Source organism: Cyclopterus lumpus, chromosome 8 (genome assembly GCF_009769545.1).
Source record: "Cyclopterus lumpus isolate fCycLum1 chromosome 8, fCycLum1.pri, whole genome shotgun sequence".
NCBI classification, from domain to species: Eukaryota; Metazoa; Chordata; class Actinopteri; order Perciformes; family Cyclopteridae; genus Cyclopterus; species Cyclopterus lumpus.
This window is the reverse complement of record NC_046973.1, coordinates 931,919-955,965: the sequence shown is the minus strand read 5'-3', so window position 1 is coordinate 955,965 and position 24,047 is coordinate 931,919. Positions and strand designations below refer to the sequence as shown.

General features: G+C 38.2%; 1 protein-coding gene across 1 annotated transcript in view; it reads right to left on the bottom strand.

Annotated features, from left to right (window-relative positions):
• Positions 1 to 5,441: 5,441 nt before the first annotated feature.
• si:dkeyp-113d7.1 (uncharacterized protein LOC407709 homolog) overlaps positions 5,442 to 24,047 on the bottom strand; it is a 40,566-nt gene continuing 21,960 nt past the window's right edge. Inside the window, exons 2-4 of the mRNA XM_034538885.1 lie at positions 8,646 to 9,167; positions 6,627 to 7,789; positions 5,442 to 6,473 (exon numbers count right to left, since the gene is read on the bottom strand). Of these exons, the coding sequence (XP_034394776.1) occupies positions 6,650 to 7,789; positions 8,646 to 9,017 (1,512 nt within the window). The 5' untranslated portion in view covers positions 9,018 to 9,167 and the 3' untranslated portion in view covers positions 5,442 to 6,473; positions 6,627 to 6,649. The remainder of the gene's footprint in view (positions 6,474 to 6,626; positions 7,790 to 8,645; positions 9,168 to 24,047) is intronic.

Below are 24,047 nucleotides of genomic sequence, written 5' to 3'. Positions count from 1 at the left end.
GAAGTCAACAACCACAGACCTAAAGTCAACAACTACAGACCTGAAGTCAACAACTACAGACCTGAAGTCAAAAACCACAGACCTAAAGTCAACAACTACAGACCTGAAGTCAACAACTACAGACCTGAAGTCAATAACTACAGACCTGAAGTCAATAACTACAGACCTGAAGTCAACAACCACAGACCTGAAGTCAACAACTACAGACCTGAAGTCAACAACCACAGACCTGAAGTCAACAACTACAGACCTGAAGTCAATAACTACAGACCTGAAGTCAACAACCACAGACCTGAAGTCAACAACCACAGACCTGAAGTCAATAACTATAGACCTGAAGTCAACAACTACAGACCTGAAGTCAACAACTACAGACCTGAAGTCAACAACTACAGACCTGAAGTCAACAACCACAGACCTAAAGTCAACAACTACAGACCTGAAGTCAACAACTACAGACCTGAAGTCAAAAACCACAGACCTAAAGTCAACAACTACAGACCTGAAGTCAACAACTACAGACCTGAAGTCAATAACCACAGACCTGAAGTCAATAACCACAGACCTGAAGTCAACAACTACAGACCTGAAGTCAACAACTACAGACCTGAAGTCAACAACTACAGACCTGAAGTCAATAACTATAGACCTGAAGTCAACAACTACAGACCTGCAGTCAACAACCACAGACCTAAAGTCAACAACTACAGACCTGAAGTCAATAACTACAGACCTGAAGTCAACAACTACAGACCTGAAGTCAATAACTACAGACCTGAAGTCAACAACTACAGACCTGAAGTCAACAACTACAGACCTGAAGTCAATAACTACAGACCTGAAGTCAATAACTACAGACCTGAAGTCAATAACTACAGACCTGAAGTCAACAACCACAGACCTGAAGTCAACAACCACAGACCTGAAGTCAACAACTACAGACCTGAAGTCAACAACCACAGACCTGAAGTCAACAACCACAGACCTGAAGTCAATAACTACAGACCTGAAGTCAACAACTACAGACCTGATGTCAACAACCACAGACCTGAAGTCAATAACTACAGACCTGTCTCTCTCCTCCCCTTCCTTTCCAAAACTCTAGAGCGAGCTATCTTTAACCAAGTCTCCTCTTTTCTCCACAGCAACAACCTTCTAGACCCCCACCAGTCTGGATTCAAGACCACTCAACAGAGACTGCCCTCCTTGCTGTCTCTGAGCAGCTTCACACTGCTAGAGCAGCCTCTCTCTCCTCTGTCCTCATCCTTCACACTAGAGCAGCCTCTCTCTCCTCTGTCCTTATCCTTCACACTAGAGCAGCCTCTCTCTCCTCTGTCCTTATCCTTCACACTAGAGCAGCCTCTCTCCTCTGTCCTCATCCTTCACACTAGAGCAGCCTCTCTCTCCTCTGTCCTTATCCTTCACACTAGAGCAGCCTCTCTCCTCTGTCCTCATCCTTCACACTAGAGCAGCCTCTCTCTACTCTGTCCTTATCCTTCACACTAGAGCATCCTCTCTCCTCTGTCCTCATCCTTCACACTAGAGCAGCCTCTCTCTCCTCTGTCCTTATCCTTCACACTAGAGCATCCTCTCTCCTCTGTCCTTATCCTTCACACTAGAGCATCCTCTCTCTACTCTGTCCTCATCCTTCACACTAGAGCAGCCTCTCTCTCCTCTGTCCTTATCCTTCACACTAGAGCATCCTCTCTCCTCTGTCCTTATCCTTCACACTAGAGCAGCCTCTCTCTCCTCTGTCCTTATCCTTCACACTAGAGCATCCTCTCTCCTCTGTCCTCATCCTTCACACTAGAGCAGCCTCTCTCTCCTCTGTCCTTATCCTTCACACTAGAGCAGCCTCTCTCTCCTCTGTCCTTATCCTTCACACTAGAGCATCCTCTCTCCTCTGTCCTTATCCTTCACACTAGAGCATCCTCTCTCCTCTGTCCTTATCCTTCACACTAGAGCATCCTCTCTCCTCTGTCCTTATCCTTCACACTAGAGCAGCCTCTCTCTCCTCTGTCCTCATCCTTCACACTAGAGCATCCTCTCTCTCCTCTGTCCTTATCCTTCACACTAGAGCATCCTCTCTCCTCTGTCCTTATCCTTCACACTAGAGCAGCCTCTCTCTCCTCTGTCCTTATCCTTCACACTAGAGCATCCTCTCTCCTCTGTCCTCATCCTTCACACTAGAGCATCCTCTCTCCTCTGTCCTTATCCTTCACACTAGAGCATCCTCTCTCCTCTGTCCTCATCCTTCACACTAGAGCATCCTCTCTCCTCTGTCCTTATCCTTCACACTAGAGCATCCTCTCTCCTCTGTCCTCATCCTTCACACTAGAGCATCCTCTCTCTCCTCTGTCCTCATCCTTCACACTAGAGCAGCCTCTCTCCTTTGTCCTCATCCTTCACACTAGAGCATCCTCTCTCTCCTCTGTCCTCATCCTTCACACTAGATCAGCCTCTCTCTCCTCTGTCCTTATCCTTCACACTAGATCATCCTCTCTCTCCTCTGTCCTTATCCTTCACACTAGAGCATCCTCTCTCCTCTGTCCTTATCCTTCACACTAGAGCATCCTCTCTCCTCTGTCCTTATCCTTCACACTAGAGCATCCTCTCTCCTCTGTCCTCATCCTTCACACTAGAGCATCCTCTCTCCTCTGTCCTCATCCTTCACACTAGAGCATCCTCTCTCCTCTGTCCTTATCCTTCACACTAGAGCAGCCTCTCTCCTCTGTCCTCATCCTTCACACTAGAGCATCCTCTCTCCTCTGTCCTCATCCTTCACACTAGAGCATCCTCTCTCCTCTGTCCTCATCCTTCACACTAGAGCATCCTCTCTCCTCTGTCCTCATCCTTCACACTAGAGCATCCTCTCTCCTCTGTCCTCATCCTTCACACTAGAGCAGCCTCTTTCCTCTGTCCTCATCCTTCTAGACCTTTCCGCTGCCTTTGACACAGTGAACCACCAGATCCTCATGTCCTCCCTCCAGGACCTGGTATCTCAGGCTCTGCTCTCACTCTTCTCATCCTACCTCACCGACCGCTCTTACCGGGTAACCTGGAGAGGATCTGTGTCTGAGCCTTGTCCTCTGACTACTGGGGTCCCTCAGGGCTCAGTCCTTGGTCCTCTTCTCTTCTCTCTGTACACCAACTCTCTCTCTCTGTCATTCTCTCTCATGGCTTCACCTACCACAGCTATGCTGACGACACCCAACTGATCCTCTCGTTTCCCCAATCTGAAACACAGGTAGCAGCACGAATCTCTGCCTGTCTGACTGACATCTCTCAGTGGATGTCTGACTGACATCTCTCAGTGGATGTCTGACTGACATCTCTCAGTGGATGTCTGACTGACATCTCTCAGTGGATGTCTGACTGACATCTCTCAGTGGATGTCTGACTGTTTGCTGTGCTGGCTCCTCATTGGTGGAACGAGCTCCCCATTGACATCAGGACAGGAAGTCTCTACAGACTAAAAACACATCTTAGTGACGACACCTTGAATAGGGAAGGTAGAGCCGTAGTAGCACTTTAGTAGCACTTAAATGTCTCTTACTGATAGCACTTAGTAGTTTAACACTTTAGAAAAAAGTCCACAGGCAGCCCTAGAACCAACACTACCCATTTAGTCCACAGGGGGCACCAGAACCAACACTACCACTTTAGTCCACAGGGGGCACCAGAACCAACACTACCACGTTAGTCCACAGGGGGCACCAGAACCAACACTACCACGTTAGTCCACAGGGGGCACCAGAACCAACACTACCACGTTAGTCCACAGGGGGCACCAGAACCAACACTACCACGTTAGTCCACAGGGGGCACCAGAACCAACACTACCACTTTAGACCACAGGGGGCACCAGAACCAACACTACCACGTTAGTCCACAGGGGGCACCAGAACCAACACTACCACGTTAGTCCACAGGGGGCACCAGAACCAACACTACCACGTTAGTCCACAGGGGGCACCAGAACCAACACTACCACTTTAGTCCACAGGGGGCACCAGAACCAACACTACCACTTTAGTCCACAGGAGGCACCAGAACCAACACTACCACTTTAGTCCACAGGAGGCACCAGAACCAACACTACCACTTTAGTCCACAGGAGGCACCAGAACCAACACTACCACTTTAGTCCACAGGAGGCACCAGAACCAACACTACCACGTTAGTCCACAGGAGGCACCAGAACCAACACTACTACTTTAGTCCACAGGGGGCACCAGAACCATCACTACCACGTTAGTCCACAGGGGGCACCAGAACCAACACTACCACGTTAGTCCACAGGGGGCACCAGAACCAACACTACCACGTTAGTCCACAGGGGGTACCAGAACCATCACTACCACTTTAGTCCACAGGGGGCACCAGAACTAACACTACCACTTTAGTCCACAGGGGTCACCAGAACCAACACTACCACTTTAGTCCACAGGGGGCACCAGAACCATCACTACTACTTTAGTCCACAGGGGGCACCAGAACTAACACTACCACTTTAGTCCACAGGGGGCACCAGAACCAACACTACCACTTTAGTCCACAGGGGGCACCAGAACCAACACTACCACTTTAGTCCACAGGGGGCACCAGAACCAACACTACCACGTTAGTCCACAGGGGGCACCAGAACCAACACTACCACTTTAGTCCACAGGGGGCACCAGAACCAACACTACCACGTTAGTCCACAGGGGGCACCAGAACCAACACTACCACTTTAGTCCACAGGGGGCACCAGAACCAACACTACCACTTTAGTCCACAGGGGGCACCAGAACCAACACTACCACTTTAGTCCACAGGGGGCACCAGAACCAACACTACCACGTTAGTCCACAGGGGTCACCAGAACCAACACTACCACTTTAGTCCACAGGGGGCACCAGAACCATCACTACTACTTTAGTCCACAGGGGGCACCAGAACTAACACTACCACTTTAGTCCACAGGGGGCACCAGAACCAACACTACCACTTTAGTCCACAGGGGGCACCAGAACCAACACTACCACGTTAGTCCACAGGGGGCACCAGAACCAACACTACCACTTTAGTCCACAGGGGGCACCAGAACCAACACTACCACGTTAGTCCACAGGGGGCACCAGAACCAACACTACCACTTTAGTCCACAGGGGGCACCAGAACCAACACTACCACTTTAGTCCACAGGGGGCACCAGAACCAACACTACCACTTTAGTCCACAGGGGGCACCAGAACCAACACTACCACTTTAGTCCACAGGGGGCACCAGAACCAACACTACCACTTTAGTCCACAGGGGGCACCAGAACCAACACTACTACTTCGATGAAACTAAATAAGGATCAAACATAATTCACATCCTCACATTTCAGTGAACAAAATGCCGGCTCAGAGGAACCGAATCCATGAAGAAAAGAAAGCAGAGCGGAGCCGACGTCTCATTAGTTTCTTTAATAATTATTTGCCAGTACAAGATGCTGCATTATGGTCGTCTCTTTTTAAACATTTTATTAGACTTCATTAGGAATGACATAATCAATAAAGATTTGTACACAGTGAGCGTTCCGGACCGGGGGAGGGGTGGGCTCCTTTGTACTGATGGGTCCTTTTGGAGCCCGACGACGCTGAAAACTTTGAACTGGAATGATTTTTATTCAGATAAAAATAAAATAAAAAGGAATGTGGCGTCAGCAGATTATCGTCATCACTGAGTCCCGATCGATCGATACCGATCAATACTGAACATCAAGGTTCTTAGCACAGTAACACAGAGTACCCACAGCTGGAAGGCAAATAGTAGTTAACTCAAAATGTGAGTACTCGCGCGGTTAGCAGAAGATTGTACACGTACTTCAAGTTTTGAAGTACTTAAACGCGTACTGAGGAACCAGAACCTCGTTTACCTGAAGTACAGCAGAGTACTGACGAAGACAAAGAGGTTTTCCGATATAGAATCAATCTGCTTCAGAAGAATAAACACAGCAGCTCGTGTTGGTGAGTCTTTACCGTAAGGACACGAGTACGGGAGCAGCTCCACTTCATATTTACCCTTCTTCTCTGGAGTGAACCTCGGGATCTCATCCTCTTGGTTCACTTCCTCCTCATCAGCTGGCTTTTGTTTTCTTTCTGACAACGTCGCAAATATTCAGCTGTAATATTAACGAGATATTAATGAAAAGTAACCAGACTGATTTAACGGAGACTGTAAACGTACGAGAGTAGAAGTATAAAAACATGGACAGTACACAGACTTTACTCTTCGTGTAAATATACTCTCTCTGAAGTACTGGTTAGCCGTCAGTAAACGGGTCCTGGTTCAGGAGCTGCTGGTCTGGTTTCAGTAAAAAACATGTTTGTGCTTGTGTATAAGTACTCCAGAAAAAGTACTGGGCCTTTGGGACCGGTTCAGAGACACACACACACACACACACACACACACTTGCATAAGAGCAAATCAGTCGAGTCACCCTGCAAACACATAAGATGCAAAAGAGCACAAAAGGTATGAAAATGTAAGAAAAAGAGCTTTATATATATATATATATATATATATATATATATATATATATATATATATATATATATATATATATATGATTTATAAAAAAAGAGGAATAATACTTTGTTTATCCGAGGAGTTCCTTTCAACTGCTGTCGCTGCTAGCGCTACTAGGACTGCTAGCGCCACTAGTGCTGCTAGCGCCACTAGCGGCGCTAGCAGCACTAGGGCTGCTAGTGCCGCTAGCGCCGCTAGGCTCCCGCTTGTGGATCTGCTCGTGAGCTTTGAGGTGCCCCGACTGGCTGAAAGTCTTCCCGCAGTCGGGGCAGGCGAAGGGGCGCTCCCCCGTGTGGATCTGCTGGTGGGCCTTCAGGTGCCCGAGGCGGCCGAAACTCTTGCCGCACTGCGTGCAGCCGAACGGCCGCTCACCGGAGTGGATCTTCTCGTGGGTCTTCAGCACGCCTGAGTTGCTGAAAGTCTTGCCGCACTGCGAGCAGGTGAAGGGCTTCTCCCCCGTGTGGATCTGCACGTGGTTCCGGTAGCCAGACTCCTTGCTGAAGCTCTTGCCGCAGTGCTGGCAGCAGAAGGGCCGCTCCCCCGTGTGGCTCAGCTGGTGGGCCTTCAGCTCCTTGGACTGGCCGAAGCTCTTGCCGCAGGCCAGGCAGGCGAAGGGCCGCTCGCCGGTGTGCAGCCGCTGGTGCGAGCGCAGGTCGTCGGCCTTGGTGAAGCCCTTGGGGCAGTGGGCGCAGACGTACGGCTTCTGGCCCGTATGGATCAACTGGTGGCGCTTGAGGTTGCCGGCCTGGCCGAAGCTCTTCCCGCACTGCGAGCAGGTGTAGGGCCGCTCGCCAGTGTGGATGCGCTGGTGCGTCTTCAGGTTCCCCAGCGTGCTGAAGTTCTTGACGCACTGCGCGCAGGAGAATGGCTTCTCCCCCTGCGTGTTGCGGGGCTTCCTCGCCACCAGGTTCTGGGTTTTGCTCGGCAGACCGGAACCTCCTCCCGCCGCCTCCTTCCCGTCCTCGCCGGGCGGCGCCTCATACGGCACCCCCCCTCCGAACTCGGGGTCCGGCTTGCCCACGCCGTCTATCAGCAGGGCATCGGGCCGCAGCTTGTTGAGCTCGGTGCGGAGCTCCGCCATGTGGATGGACTCCAGGCTGTTGGGCTGCAGGCGGGACGCCATGTTGGATTCTGGGTACTCGCACTTCAGGGAGCTCAGCTCGGCGGTGTAGTAACACTGGAGGTCCACATGGTGGTCCGACTTTATGTATTCCAGGGTGTCCGTAACCTGGAACACAGAGCAGTAACACACTTAGGGCGACACACTTAGGGAGACGCACTTAGGGAGACGCACTTAGGGAGACGCACTTAGGGAGACGGCGACACGCTTAGGGCGACGGCGACACGCTTAGGGCGACGGCGACACGCTTAGGGCGACGGCGACACACTTAGGGCAACGATGACACACTTAGGGCGACGACGACACGCTTAGGGCGACGACGACACACTTAGGTTGACGGCGACACGCTTAGGGCAACGATGACACACTTAGGTTGACGGCGACACGCTTAGGGCGACGGCGACACGCTTAGGGCGACGGCGACACACTTAGGGCAACGATGACACACTTAGGGGGACGGCGAAACACTTAGGAAGACACACTTAGGGCGACGGCGACACACTTAGGGCAACGACGACACACTTAGGTTGACGGCGACACGCTTAGGGCAACGACGACACACTTAGGTTGACGGCGACACGCTTAGGGCGACGGCGACACGCTTAGGGCGACGGCGAGACACTTAGGGCAACGATGACACACTTAGGGGGACGGCGAAACACTTAGGAAGACACACTTAGGGCGACGGCGACACACTTAGGGCAACGACGACACACTTAGGGGGACGGCGAAACACTTAGGAAGACACACTTAGGGCGACGGCGACACACTTAGGGCAACGACGACACACTTAGGGGGACGGCGAAACACTTAGGAAGACACACTTAGGGCGACGGCGACACACTTAGGGCAACGACGACACACTTAGGGCGACGGAGACACACTTAAGACGACGCACTTAGGGCGGGACCAGGTGTGTGTACAAGGTTGGCCCCCACCAGGTGTGAGCGGGGGCCATCTTTACCTGGGAGATGTAGTCGAACACAGAGCTATGCTCGTAGTGCGACTTGTAGTCCAGCTCCGTTACGTCTCCGTGGTGGAAGTGGCCCAGGTGGTGGTGGTGCTCGGACTTGATGTAGTCGAGGCCGCTGATCTCCATCTTGATCTGGTCCTGGCCCAGATCGGCGGTGGACAGAGGCTGGATCTCCGACAGGTCCACAGTCTGGATGGGGTCCTGGTCCCCGTCCTCCGGCTCGCTCTTCACGCACGGCAGCATCACCAGCGACTCACCGATCTCCACCGCCAGCGACCCGAGCGCAGGGGGGCAATCGGGCCCCGAGTCCAGGGGGGGAGAGGGAGAGCCGAGGCTCAAACACTCAGTCTCCAAGTCCGTCATGGTGAGGGGGCGGAGCTAACCCTCCTCGCCACGCTCTGGTTCGGCCAACGTATTGGCAACGCCTCCTCCCTCCTCTGTAGAAATCTACCGGTCCTGAGAGGGGGCGTGTCCTTTAGGAGTCGCTGCTGATGTCACCTGACAGGGACCAGCCTGCAGACAGAGGAAGTTGTCATGTGACACTTTGACCGTGATGTCATTTCATGATCATTCATTGTAAATATTACATATTATATATATAGAAAAGTAAAATCATACTTATCTGAAACATTTGGATATTTTAAGATTTCTCCAGTAAAGTTTACTGTATAGTCTTAAAGCAGTGAATGTTAACCATTGGGCCACGAGCCCCCAGCACCACCTAGAGGTGTTATGAGGCGCTGTTACAATAAAGCTTCAGTGGGTCCATTATATCTACTTTAACTAGTGTGTTGACAATATGCATGTACTTTTACTACTTTATATACAGTGTGTTGACAATATGCATGTACTTTTACTACTTTAACTAGTGTGTTGACAATATGCATGTACTTTTACTACGTTAACTACAGTGTGTTGACAATATGCATGTACTTTTACTACTTTATATACAGTGTGTTGACAATATGCATGTACTTTTACTACTTTATATACAGTGTGTTGACAATATGCATGTACTTTTACTACTTTATATACAGTGTGTTGACAATATGCATGTACTTTTACTACATTAACTAGTGTGTTGACAATATGCATGTACTTTTACTACTTTATATACAGTGTGTTGAAAATATGCATGTACTTTTACTACTTTAACTAGTGTGTTGACAATATGCATGTACTTTTACTACTTTAACTAGTGTGTTGACAATATGCATGTACTTTTACTACTTTAACTACAGTGTGTTGACAATATGCATGTACTTTTACTACTTTAACTACAGTGTGTTGACAATATGCATGTACTTTTACTACTTTAAATACAGTGTGTTGACAATATGCATGTACTTTTACTACTTTAACTACAGTGTGTTGACAATATGCATGTACTTTTACTACTTTAACTACAGTGTGTTGACAATATGCATGTACTTTTACTACTTTATATACAGTGTGTTGACAATATGCATGTACTTTTACTACTTTAACTAGTGTGTTGACAATATGCATGTACTTTTACTACTTTAACTACAGTGTGTTGACAATATGCATGTACTTTTACTACTTTAAATACAGTGTGTTGACAATATGCATGTACTTTTACTACATTAACTAGTGTGTTGACAATATGCATGTACTTTTACTACTTTAACTAGTGTGTTGACAATATGCATGTACTTTTACTACTTTATATACAGTGTGTTGACAATATGCATGTACTTTTACTACTTTAAATACAGTGTGTTGACAATATGCATGTACTTTTACTACTTTAACTAGTGTGTTGACAATATGCATGTACTTTTACTACTTTATATACAGTGTGTTGACAATATGCATGTACTTTTACTACTTTAAATACAGTGTGTTGACAATATGCATGTACTTTTACTACTTTAAATACAGTGTGTTGACAATATGCATGTACTTTTACTACTTTAACTAGTGTGTTGACAATATGCATGTACTTTTACTACTTTATATACAGTGTGTTGACAATATGCATGTACTTTTACTACTTTAACTACAGTGTGTTGACAATATGCATGTACTTTTACTACTTTAACTAGAGTGTTGACAATGTGCATGTACTTTTACTACTTTAACTAGTGTGTTGACAATATGCATGTACTTTTACTACTTTATATACAGTGTGTTGACAATATGCATGTACTTTTACTACTTTAACCAGTGTGTTGACAATATGCATGTACTTTTACTACTTTAACTAGTGTGTTGACAATATGCATGTACTTTTACTACTTTAACTAGTGTGTTGACAATATGCATGTACTTTTACTACTTTAACTAGTGTGTTGACAATATGCATGTACTTGTACTACTTTAACTAGTGTGTTGACAATATGCATGTACTTTTACTACTTTATATACAGTGTGTTGACAATATGCATGTACTTTTACTACTTTAACTACAGTGTGTTGACAATATGCATGTACTTTTACTACTTTATATACAGTGTGTTGACAATATGCATGTACTTTTACTACGTTAACTACAGTGTGTTGACAATATGCATGTACTTTTACTACTTTAACTACAGTGTGTTGACAATATGCATGTACTTTTACTACTTTATATACAGTGTGTTGACAATATGCATGTACTTTTACTACGTTAACTACAGTGTGTTGACAATATGCATGTACTTTTACTACTTTAACTACAGTGTGTTGACAATATGCATGTACTTTTACTACTTTAACTACAGTGTGTTGACAATATGCATGTACTTTTACTACTTTAACTAGTGTGTTGACAATATGCATGTACTTTTACTACTTTAACTACAGTGTGTTGACAATATGCATGTACTTTTACTACTTTATATACAGTGTGTTGACAATATGCATGTACTTTTACTACTTTAACCAGTGTGTTGACAATATGCATGTACTTTTACTACTTTAACTAGTGTGTTGACAATATGCATGTACTTTTACTACTTTAACTAGTGTGTTGACAATATGCATGTACTTTTACTACTTTAACTAGTGTGTTGACAATATGCATGTACTTTTACTACTTTAACTAGTGTGTTGACAATATGCATGTACTTTTACTACTTTAACTAGTGTGTTGACAATATGCATGTACTTTTACTACTTTAACTACAGTGTGTTGACAATATGCATGTACTTTTACTACTTTATATACAGTGTGTTGACAATATGCATGTACTTTTACTACTTTAAATACAGTGTGTTGACAATATGCATGTACTTTTACTACTTTATATACAGTGTGTTGACAATATGCATGTACTTTTACTACTTTAACCAGTGTGTTGACAATATGCATGTACTTTTACTACTTTAACCAGTGTGTTGACAATATGCATGTACTTTTACTACTTTAACTAGTGTGTTGACAATATGCATGTACTTTTACTACTTTATATACAGTGTGTTGACAATATGCATGTACTTTTACTACTTTAACCAGTGTGTTGACAATATGCATGTACTTTTACTACTTTAACTAGTGTGTTGACAATATGCATGTACTTTTACTACTTTATATACAGTGTGTTGACAATATGCATGTACTTTTACTACTTTATATACAGTGTGTTGACAATATGCATGTACTTTTACTACTTTAACTACAGTGTGTTGACAATATGCATGTACTTTTACTACTTTAAATACAGTGTGTTGACAATATGCATGTACTTTTACTACTTTAACTAGTGTGTTGACAATATGCATGTACTTTTACTACTTTAACTAGAGTGTTGACAATATGCATGTACTTTTACTACTTTAACTACAGTGTGTTGACAATATGCATGTACTTTTACTACTTTAACTAGTGTGTTGACAATATGCATGTACTTTTACTACTTTATATACAGTGTGTTGACAATATGCATGTACTTTTACTACTTTATATACAGTGTGTTGACAATATGCATGTACTTTTACTACTTTAACTAGTGTGTTGACAATATGCATGTACTTTTACTACTTTATATACAGTGTGTTGACAATATGCATGTACTTTTACTACTTTAACCAGTGTGTTGACAATATGCATGTACTTTTACTACTTTAACTAGTGTGTTGACAATATGCATGTACTTTTACTACTTTAACTAGTGTGTTGACAATATGCATGTACTTTTACTACTTTAACTAGTGTGTTGACAATATGCATGTACTTTTACTACTTTATATACAGTGTGTTGACAATATGCATGTACTTTTACTACTTTAACTAGTGTGTTGACAATATGCATGTACTTTTACTACTTTATATACAGTGTGTTGACAATATGCATGTACTTTTACTACGTTAACTACAGTGTGTTGACAATATGCATGTACTTTTACTACATTAACTAGTGTGTTGACAATATGCATGTACTTGTACTACTTTAACTAGTGTGTTGACAATATGCATGTACTTTTACTACTTTATATACAGTGTGTTGACAATATGCATGTACTTTTACTACTTTAACTACAGTGTGTTGACAATATGCATGTACTTTTACTACTTTATATACAGTGTGTTGACAATATGCATGTACTTTTACTACGTTAACTACAGTGTGTTGACAATATGCATGTACTTTTACTACTTTAACTACAGTGTGTTGACAATATGCATGTACTTTTACTACTTTATATACAGTGTGTTGACAATATGCATGTACTTTTACTACGTTAACTACAGTGTGTTGACAATATGCATGTACTTTTACTACTTTAACTACAGTGTGTTGACAATATGCATGTACTTTTACTACTTTAACTACAGTGTGTTGACAATATGCATGTACTTTTACTACTTTAACTACAGTGTGTTGACAATATGCATGTACTTTTACTACTTTAACTAGTGTGTTGACAATATGCATGTACTTTTACTACTTTAACTACAGTGTGTTGACAATATGCATGTACTTTTACTACTTTATATACAGTGTGTTGACAATATGCATGTACTTTTACTACTTTAACTAGTGTGTTGACAATATGCATGTACTTTTACTACTTTAACTAGTGTGTTGACAATATGCATGTACTTTTACTACTTTAACTAGTGTGTTGACAATATGCATGTACTTTTACTACTTTAACTAGTGTGTTGACAATATGCATGTACTTTTACTACTTTATATACAGTGTGTTGACAATATGCATGTACTTTTACTACTTTAACTACAGTGTGTTGACAATATGCATGTACTTTTACTACTTTAAATACAGTGTGTTGACAATATGCATGTACTTTTACTACTTTAAATACAGTGTGTTGACAATATGCATGTACTTTTACTACTTTAAATACAGTGTGTTGACAATATGCATGTACTTTTACTACTTTAAATACAGTGTGTTGACAATATGCATGTACTTTTACTACTTTAACTAGTGTGTTGACAATATGCATGTACTTTTACTACTTTATATACAGTGTGTTGACAATATGCATGTACTTTTACTACTTTATATACAGTGTGTTGACAATATGCATGTACTTTTACTACTTTATATACAGTGTGTTGACAATATGCATGTACTTTTACTACTTTAACTAGTGTGTTGACAATATGCATGTACTTTTACTACTTTATATACAGTGTGTTGACAATATGCATGTACTTTTACTACTTTAACTAGTGTGTTGACAATATGCATGTACTTTTACTACTTTAACTACAGTGTGTTGACAATATGCATGTACTTTTACTACTTTAACTAGTGTGTTGACAATATGCATGTACTTTTACTACTTTAACTAGTGTGTTGACAATATGCATGTACTTTTACTACTTTAACTACAGTGTGTTGACAATATGCATGTACTTTTACTACTTTAACTAGTGTGTTGACAATATGCATGTACTTTTACTACTTTAAATACAGTGTGTTGACAATATGCATGTACTTTTACTACTTTAACTACAGTGTGTTGACAATATGCATGTACTTTTACTACTTTATATACAGTGTGTTGACAATATGCATGTACTTTTACTACTTTAACTACAGTGTGTTGACAATATGCATGTACTTTTACTACTTTAACTAGTGTGTTGACAATATGCATGTACTTTTACTACTTTAACTAGTGTGTTGACAATATGCATGTACTTTTACTACTTTATATACAGTGTGTTGACAATATGCATGTACTTTTACTACTTTAACTAGTGTGACAATATGCATGTACTTTTACTACTTTAACTACAGTGTATTGACAATATGCATGTACTTTTACTACTTTAACTAGTGTGTTGACAATATGCATGTACTTTTACTACTTTAACTAGTGTGTTGACAATATGCATGTACTTTTACTACTTTATATACAGTGTGTTGACAATATGCATGTACTTTTACTACTTTATATACAGTGTGTTGACAATATGCATGTACTTTTACTACTTTAACTACAGTGTATTGACAATATGCATGTACTTTTACTACTTTAACTAGTGTGTTGACAATATGCATGTACTTTTACTACTTTATATACAGTGTGTTGACAATATGCATGTACTTTTACTACTTTAACTAGTGTGTTGACAATATGCATGTACTTTTACTACTTTAACTAGTGTGTTGACAATATGCATGTACTTTTACTACTTTATATACAGTGTGTTGACAATATGCATGTACTTTTACTACTTTAACTAGTGTGTTGACAATATGCATGTACTTTTACTACTTTATATACAGTGTGTTGACAATATGCATGTACTTTTACTACTTTAACTAGTGTGTTGACAATATGCATGTACTTTTACTACGTTAACTACAGTGTGTTGACAATATGCATGTACTTTTACTACTTTATATACAGTGTGTTGACAATATGCATGTACTTTTACTACTTTATATACAGTGTGTTGACAATATGCATGTACTTTTACTACTTTATATACAGTGTGTTGACAATATGCATGTACTTTTACTACATTAACTAGTGTGTTGACAATATGCATGTACTTTTACTACTTTATATACAGTGTGTTGAAAATATGCATGTACTTTTACTACTTTAACTAGTGTGTTGACAATATGCATGTACTTTTACTACTTTAACTACAGTGTGTTGACAATATGCATGTACTTTTACTACTTTATATACAGTGTGTTGACAATATGCATGTACTTTTACTACTTTAACTAGTGTGTTGACAATATGCATGTACTTTTACTACTTTAACTAGTGTGTTGACAATATGCATGTACTTTTACTACTTTAACTAGTGTGTTGACAATATGCATGTACTTTTACTACTTTAACTAGTGTGTTGACAATATGCATGTACTTTTACTACTTTATATACAGTGTGTTGACAATATGCATGTACTTTTACTACTTTAACTACAGTGTGTTGACAATATGCATGTACTTTTACTACTTTAACTAGTGTGTTGACAATATGCATGTACTTTTACTACTTTAACTAGTGTGTTGACAATATGCATGTACTTTTACTACTTTAACTAGTGTGTTGACAATATGCATGTACTTTTACTACTTTAACTAGTGTGTTGACAATATGCATGTACTTTTACTACTTTAACTACAGTGTGTTGACAATATGCATGTACTTTTACTACTTTAACTAGTGTGTTGACAATATGCATGTACTTTTACTACTTTATATACAGTGTGTTGACAATATGCATGTACTTTTACTACTTTATATACAGTGTGTTGACAATATGCATGTACTTTTACTACTTTAACTACAGTGTGTTGACAATATGCATGTACTTTTACTACTTTAACTAGTGTGTTGACAATATGCATGTACTTTTACTACTTTATATACAGTGTGTTGACAATATGCATGTACTTTTACTACTTTATATACAGTGTGTTGACAATATGCATGTACTTTTACTACTTTAACTAGTGTGTTGACAATATGCATGTACTTTTACTACTTTATATACAGTGTGTTGACAATATGCATGTACTTTTACTACTTTATATACAGTGTGTTGACAATATGCATGTACTTTTACTACTTTAACTAGTGTGTTGACAATATGCATGTACTTTTACTACTTTATATACAGTGTGTTGACAATATGCATGTACTTTTACTACTTTAACTAGTGTGTTGACAATATGCATGTACTTTTACTACTTTAACTACAGTGTGTTGACAATATGCATGTACTTTTACTACTTTAACTAGTGTGTTGACAATATGCATGTACTTTTACTACTTTAAATACAGTGTGTTGACAATATGCATGTACTTTTACTACTTTAACTACAGTGTGTTGACAATATGCATGTACTTTTACTACTTTAACTAGTGTGTTGACAATATGCATGTACTTTTACTACTTTAACTAGTGTGTTGACAATATGCATGTACTTTTACTACTTTATATACAGTGTGTTGACAATATGCATGTACTTTTAATACTTTAACTACAGTGTGTTGACAATATGCATGTACTTTTACTACTTTAACTAGTGTGTTGACAATATGCATGTACTTTTACTACTTTAACTAGTGTGTTGACAATATGCATGTACTTTTACTACTTTATATACAGTGTGTTGACAATATGCATGTACTTTTACTACTTTAACCAGTGTGTTGACAATATGCATGTACTTTTACTACTTTAACTACAGTGTGTTGACAATATGCATGTACTTTTACTACTTTATATACAGTGTGTTGACAATATGCATGTACTTTTACTATGTTAACTACAGTGTGTTGACAATATGCATGTACTTTTACTACTTTATATACAGTGTGTTGACAATATGCATGTACTTTTACTACTTTATATACAGTGTGTTGTCAATATGCATGTACTTTTACTACATTAACTAGTGTGTTGACAATATGCATGTACTTTTACTACTTTAACTAGTGTGTTGACAATATGCATGTACTTTTACTACTTTATATACAGTGTGTTGACAATATGCATGTACTTTTACTACTTTAACTACAGTGTGTTGACAATATGCATGTACTTTTACTACTTTAAATACAGTGTGTTGACAATATGCATGTACTTTTACTACATTAACTAGTGTGTTGACAATATGCATGTACTTTTACTACTTTAACTAGTGTGTTGACAATATGCATGTACTTTTACTACTTTAACTAGTGTGTTGACAATATGCATGTACTTTTACTACTTTATATACAGTGTGTTGACAATATGCATGTACTTTTACTACTTTAAATACAGTGTGTTGACAATATGCATGTACTTTTACTACTTTATATACAGTGTGTTGACAATATGCATGTACTTTTACTACTTTAACTAGTGTGTTGACAATATGCATGTACTTTTACTACTTTAACTAGTGTGTTGACAATATGCATGTACTTTTACTACTTTAACTACAGTGTGTTGACAATATGCATGTACTTTTACTACTTTAACTACAGTGTGTTGACAATATGCATGTACTTTTACTACTTTATATACAGTGTGTTGACAATATGCATGTACTTTTACTACTTTAACTAGTGTGTTGACAATATGCATGTACTTTTACTACTTTATATACAGTGTGTTGACAATATGCATGTACTTTTACTACTTTATATACAGTGTGTTGACAATATGCATGTACTTTTACTACTTTAACTACAGTGTGTTGACAATATGCATGTACTTTTACTACTTTAACTAGAGTGTTGACAATGTGCATGTACTTTTACTACTTTAACTAGTGTGTTGACAATATGCATGTACTTTTACTACTTTATATACAGTGTGTTGACAATATGCATGTACTTTTACTACTTTAACTAGTGTGTTGACAATATGCATGTACTTTTACTACTTTAACTAGTGTGTTGACAATATGCATGTACTTTTACTGCTTTATATACAGTGTGTTGACAATATGCATGTACTTTTACTACTTTAACTACAGTGTGTTGACAATATGCATGTACTTTTACTACGTTAACTACAGTGTGTTGACAATATGCATGTACTTTTACTACTTTAACTACAGTGTGTTGACAATATGCATGTACTTTTACTACTTTATATACAGTGTGTTGACAATATGCATGTACTTTTACTACTTTAACTAATGTGTTGACAATATGCATGTACTTTTACTACTTTAACTAGTGTGTTGACAATATGCATGTACTTTTACTACTTTATATACAGTGTGTTGACAATATGCATGTACTTTTACTACTTTATATACAGTGTGTTGACAATATGCATGTACTTTTACTACTTTAACTAGTGTGTTGACAATATGCATGTACTTTTACTACTTTAACTACAGTGTGTTGACAATATGCATGTACTTTTACTACTTTATATACAGTGTGTTGACAATATGCATGTACTTTTACTACTTTAACTAATGTGTTGACAATATGCATGTACTTTTACTACTTTAACTAGTGTGTTGACAATATGCATGTACTTTTACTACTTTATATACAGTGTGTTGACAATATGCATGTACTTTTACTACTTTATATACAGTGTGTTGACAATATGCATGTACTTTTACTACTTTATATACAGTGTGTTGACAATATGCATGTACTTTTACTACTTTATATACAGTGTGTTGACAATATGCATGTACTTTTACTACTTTAACTAGTGTGTTGACAATATGCATGTACTTTTACTACTTTATATACAGTGTGTTGACAATATGCATGTACTTTTACTACTTTATATACAGTGTGTTGACAATATGCATGTACTTTTACTACTTTATATACAGTGTGTTGACAATATGCATGTACTTTTACTACTTTAAATACAGTGTGTTGACAATATGCATGTACTTTTACTACTTTATATACAGTGTGTTGACAATATGCATGTACTTTTACTACTTTATATACAGTGTGTTGACAATATGCATGTACTTTTACTACTTTAAATACAGTGTGTTGACAATATGCATGTACTTTTACTACTTTATATACAGTGTGTTGACAATATGCATGTACTTTTACTACTTTAACTAGAGTGTTGACAATGTGCATGTACTTTTACTACTTTAACTAGTGTGTTGACAATATGCATGTACTTTTACTACTTTATATACAGTGTGTTGACAATATGCATGTACTTTTACTACTTTATATACAGTGTGTTGACAATATGCATGTACTTTTACTACTTTATATACAGTGTGTTGACAATATGCATGTACTTTTACTACTTTATATACAGTGTTGACAATGTGCATGTACTTTTACTACTTTAACTAGTGTGTTGACAATATGCATGTACTTTTACTACTTTATATACAGTGTGTTGACAATATGCATGTACTTTTACTACTTTAACTAGTGTGTTGACAATATGCATGTACTTTTACTACTTTAACTAGTGTGTTGACAATATGCATGTACTTTTACTACTTTATATACAGTGTGTTGACAATATGCATGTACTTTTACTACTTTAACTAGTGTGTTGACAATATGCATGTACTTTTACTACTTTAACTAGTGTGTTGACAATATGCATGTACTTTTACTGCTTTATATACAGTGTGTTGACAATATGCATGTACTTTTACTACTTTAACTACAGTGTGTTGACAATATGCATGTACTTTTACTACTTTATATACAGTGTGTTGACAATATGCATGTACTTTTACTACTTTAAATACAGTGTGTTGACAATATGCATGTACTTGTACTACTTTAACTAGTGTGTTGACAATATGCATGTACTTTTACTACTTTAACTAGTGTGTTGACAATATGCATGTACTTTTACTACGTTAACTACAGTGTGTTGACAATATGCATGTACTTTTACTACTTTAACTACAGTGTGTTGACAATATGCATGTACTTTTACTACTTTATATACAGTGTGTTGACAATATGCATGTACTTTTACTACTTTAACTAGTGTGTTGACAATATGCATGTACTTTTACTACTTTAACTAGTGTGTTGACAATATGCATGTACTTTTACTACTTTATATACAGTGTGTTGACAATATGCATGTACTTTTACTACTTTAACTAGTGTGTTGACAATATGCATGTACTTTTACTACTTTAACTACAGTGTGTTGACAATATGCATGTACTTTTACTACTTTATATACAGTGTGTTGACAATATGCATGTACTTTTACTACTTTATATACAGTGTGTTGACAATATGCATGTACTTTTACTACTTTATATACAGTGTGTTGACAATATGCATGTACTTTTACTACATTAACTAGTGTGTTGACAATATGCATGTACTTTTACTACTTTAACTAGTGTGTTGACAATATGCATGTACTTTTACTACTTTATATACAGTGTGTTGACAATATGCATGTACTTTTACTACTTTATATACAGTGTGTTGACAATATGCATGTACTTTTACTACTTTAACTAGTGTGTTGACAATATGCATGTACTTTTACTACTTTATATACAGTGTGTTGACAATATGCATGTACTTTTACTACTTTAACTAGTGTGTTGACAATATGCATGTACTTTTACTACTTTATATACAGTGTGTTGACAATATGCATGTACTTTTACTACTTTATATACAGTGTGTTGACAATATGCATGTACTTTTACTACTTTAACTAGTGTGTTGACAATATGCATGTACTTTTACTACTTTATATACAGTGTGTTGACAATATGCATGTACTTTTACTACTTTATATACAGTGTGTTGACAATATGCATGTACTTTTACTACTTTATATACAGTGTGTTGACAATATGCATGTACTTTTACTACTTTATATACAGTGTGTTGACAATATGCATGTACTTTTACTACGTTAACTACAGTGTGTTGACAATATGCATGTACTTTTACTACTTTAACTACAGTGTGTTGACAATATGCATGTACTTTTACTACTTTATATACAGTGTGTTGACAATATGCATGTACTTTTACTACGTTAACTACAGTGTGTTGACAATATGCATGTACTTTTACTACTTTATATACAGTGTGTTGACAATATGCATGTACTTTTACTACTTTAACTACAGTGTGTTGACAATATGCATGTACTTTTACTACTTTATATACAGTGTGTTGACAATATGCATGTACTTTTACTACTTTAACCAGTGTGTTGACAATATGCATGTACTTTTACTACTTTAACTAGTGTGTTGACAATATGCATGTACTTTTACTACTTTAACTAGTGTGTTGACAATATGCATGTACTTTTACTGCTTTATATACAGTGTGTTGACAATATGCATGTACTTTTACTACTTTAACTACAGTGTGTTGACAATATGCATGTACTTTTACTACTTTATATACAGTGTGTTGACAATATGCATGTACTTTTACTACTTTAAATACAGTGTGTTGACAATATGCATGTACTTTTACTACTTTAACTAGTGTGTTGACAATATGCATGTACTTTTACTACTTTAAATACAGTGTGTTGACAATATGCATGTACTTTTACTACTTTAACTACAGTGTGTTGACAATATGCATGTACTTTTACTACTTTAAATACAGTGTGTTGACAATATGCATGTACTTTTACTACATTAACTAGTGTGTTGACAATATGCATGTACTTTTACTACTTTAACTAGTGTGTTGACAATATGCATGTACTTTTACTACTTTAACTAGTGTGTTGACAATATGCATGTACTTTTACTACTTTATATACAGTGTGTTGACAATATGCATGTACTTTTACTACTTTAACTAGTGTGTTGACAATATGCATGTACTTTTACTACTTTAAATACAGTGTGTTGACAATATGCATGTACTTTTACTACTTTAACTAGTGTGTTGACAATATGCATGTACTTTTACTACTTTATATACAGTGTGTTGACAATATGCATGTACTTTTACTACTTTATATACAGTGTGTTGACAATATGCATGTACTTTTACTACTTTAACTAGTGTGTTGACAATATGCATGTACTTTTACTACTTTATATACAGTGTGTTGACAATATGCATGTACTTTTACTACTTTAACTAGTGTGTTGACAATATGCATGTACTTTTACTACTTTATATACAGTGTGTTGACAATATGCATGTACTTTTACTACTTTATATACAGTGTGTTGACAATATGCATGTACTTTTACTACTTTAACTAGTGTGTTGACAATATGCATGTACTTTTACTACTTTATATACAGTGTGTTGACAATATGCATGTACTTTTACTACTTTATATACAGTGTGTTGACAATATGCATGTACTTTTACTACTTTATATACAGTGTGTTGACAATATGCATGTACTTTTACTACTTTATATACAGTGTGTTGACAATATGCATGTACTTTTACTACGTTAACTACAGTGTGTTGACAATATGCATGTACTTTTACTACTTTAACTACAGTGTGTTGACAATATGCATGTACTTTTACTACTTTATATACAGTGTGTTGACAATATGCATGTACTTTTACTACGTTAACTACAGTGTGTTGACAATATGCATGTACTTTTACTACTTTAACTACAGTGTGTTGACAATATGCATGTACTTTTACTACGTTAACCAGTGTGTTGACAATATGCATGTACTTTTACTACTTTATATACAGTGTGTTGACAATATGCATGTACTTTTACTACTTTAACCAGTGTGTTGACAATATGCATGTACTTTTACTACTTTAACTAGTGTGTTGACAATATGCATGTACTTTTACTACTTTAACTAGTGTGTTGACAATATGCATGTACTTTTACTGCTTTATATACAGTGTGTTGACAATATGCATGTACTTTTACTACTTTAACTAGTGTGTTGACAATATGCATGTACTTTTACTACTTTATATACAGTGTGTTGACAATATGCATGTACTTTTACTACTTTAACTAGTGTGTTGACAATATGCATGTACTTTTACTACTTTAAATACAGTGTGTTGACAATATGCATGTACTTTTACTACTTTAACTACAGTGTGTTGACAATATGCATGTACTTTTACTACTTTAAATACAGTGTGTTGACAATATGCATGTACTTTTACTACATTAACTAGTGTGTTGACAATATGCATGTACTTTTACTACTTTAACTAGTGTGTTGACAATATGCATGTACTTTTACTACTTTAACTAGTGTGTTGACAATATGCATGTACTTTTACTACTTTATATACAGTGTGTTGACAATATGCATGTACTTTTACTACTTTATATACAGTGTGTTGACAATATGCATGTACTTTTACTACTTTAAATACAGTGTGTTGACAATATGCATGTACTTTTACTACTTTAACTAGTGTGTTGACAATATGCATGTACTTTTACTACTTTAACTAGTGTGTTGACAATATGCATGTACTTTTACTACTTTATATACAGTGTGTTGACAATATGCATGTA